At 36.5% G+C, this 1,640-nt stretch overlaps 1 protein-coding gene across 1 annotated transcript; it reads left to right on the top strand.

Annotated features, from left to right (window-relative positions):
• Window positions 1-68: 68 nt before the first annotated feature.
• On the top strand, window positions 69-1,363 carry LOC111654831 (ribonucleoside-diphosphate reductase subunit M2 B-like). Its single transcript, XM_023405991.2, has 3 exons — window positions 69-201; window positions 459-572; window positions 806-1,363. Exons 1-3 carry the CDS (start codon window positions 139-141, stop codon window positions 956-958), a joined length of 330 nt encoding a protein of 109 aa, XP_023261759.1. The 5' UTR covers window positions 69-138; the 3' UTR covers window positions 959-1,363.
• Window positions 1,364-1,640: the final 277 nt, after the last annotated feature.

Raw genomic sequence — 1,640 nt, 5'->3', positions numbered from 1 at the left:
GGTAGTAAATATGGTCACAGTATGAAAACAGTTAAAGGTTGATCTTCCCCGTTTCAGTATCAACTATCCTCACATGTATATTGATGTGTCTCCTAGGGCCTGCACTGTAACTTCGCCTGCCTGCTGTACAGCTACTTGATGAAAAAGCCATCAGAGGACAGAGTGAAGGACATCATCACAAAAGCTGTTAGCATTGAGCAGGTCAGCTAGTGTTGGAGGATTTATGCTTTATTATTATTTATTATCCAACCCACACTACCACATTAGAAATTTTAGCATGCAGTATATCTATGTTTGTTGTTCACTGTCTAGTTTGTCTCTATGGAAAGGTATTGCAATAAACCAGCAAGTGTTTGACAGTATATTCTCCTTTGATGTACTTGCTGATTTTGAAAGAAAACAATCTTGATAGTACATACATTTCTGTAAATAAATAAACATCCTGTTTGGTGTTGCAGGAGTTTCTGACAGAGGCCTTGCCAGTGGATCTCATTGGAATCAACTGTTGTCTGATGAAACACTACATCGAGTTTGTGGCTGACCGTCTTCTCACTGACCTCGGACTGGCTAAAGTAATTCTATTTAAATTTGAATTAAATGGAAGCCAGGTGGTCATTTCTCATTTAATTTCTTTATATTATGGTAGCTATGCTGTTGAAGAAGTGGATTCCCCAATGCCTTTGTCTAGAAGCCATATTCCCAGCAAAAAAGTTTTTAACATAAAATTTACAGATTATTTCACTAATGATTTTTGGTTAACTGTTTGTAATAGCGTGGGAAAACTTATTTCTTTCTCTTTTTCAAGGTTTACCAAGCAGAGAACCCATTCGACTTCATGGAGTCCATTTCCCTAGAGGGGAAAACAAACTTCTTTGAGAAACGAGTGGCGGAGTATCAGAGATTTGGAGTTATGTCGAGCATGACAGACTGTGAATTCACACTGGATGCAGACTTCTGAAACAGAGATCTCTGTTACCATTGACCTATTTATTTTTATTTTTCTTCTATGTAGTAGTTGGCAAAGAAAACCTCATCATGTTACAGCTACATTTGGCTGAGGAATGGGAAATACACCTCAAGTGAATTAGCAGCCAGTATAGTTTGCAAAGTGGAATAAGGTGAATGTTAAAGGCCAATTTTGACCTGGAAACAGTTCAGAACAGGCATTTTTAGTTAAGCATAAATAATGAGCGAGGTTACAAGGAACAACTGTTTCATACCTTATCTGACACTTAAAGGTGATAAATATATGTATACATAATATTTTATTGAGTTTAGAGGTCTGGGTACTGGATTCTATGGTGAACTGTTTTAGCATTTTGTCATTTTTAAAAGGTACAATAAAATGTTTTGTAAAATGAAAGTAATTTCTTTGTCGTCATTACCGGCCGTTTTTAAATGGTGGTGAGTAATTGTTTAACTATATTATTTAGGTATTGCCAAATCCCTGAATCTATCTCATATTATTTGACTTCCTAACGACCAGAATAAAACAATATTTATATACATCTAATTGTAGTTTTCCTGAGATTTCTCCAGCAACCAGATTAGATTAGCCACTCCTCCGTTAGCATACGGATGCAGGCAATGATAGCTAACAGCTAGCTAGTGTTTTCGCAATTTCGAAAGATGGCTGGGGA

Source organism: Seriola lalandi, unplaced genomic scaffold (assembly GCF_002814215.2).
Source record: "Seriola lalandi dorsalis isolate HSWRI2012SDOR001 ecotype SW California unplaced genomic scaffold, Sedor1 jcf7180001974928, whole genome shotgun sequence".
Lineage (NCBI taxonomy): Eukaryota > Metazoa > Chordata > Actinopteri > Carangiformes > Carangidae > Seriola > Seriola lalandi.
The sequence above is the reverse complement of the archived record's forward strand: the minus strand, read 5'-3'. Positions and strand labels throughout refer to the sequence as shown.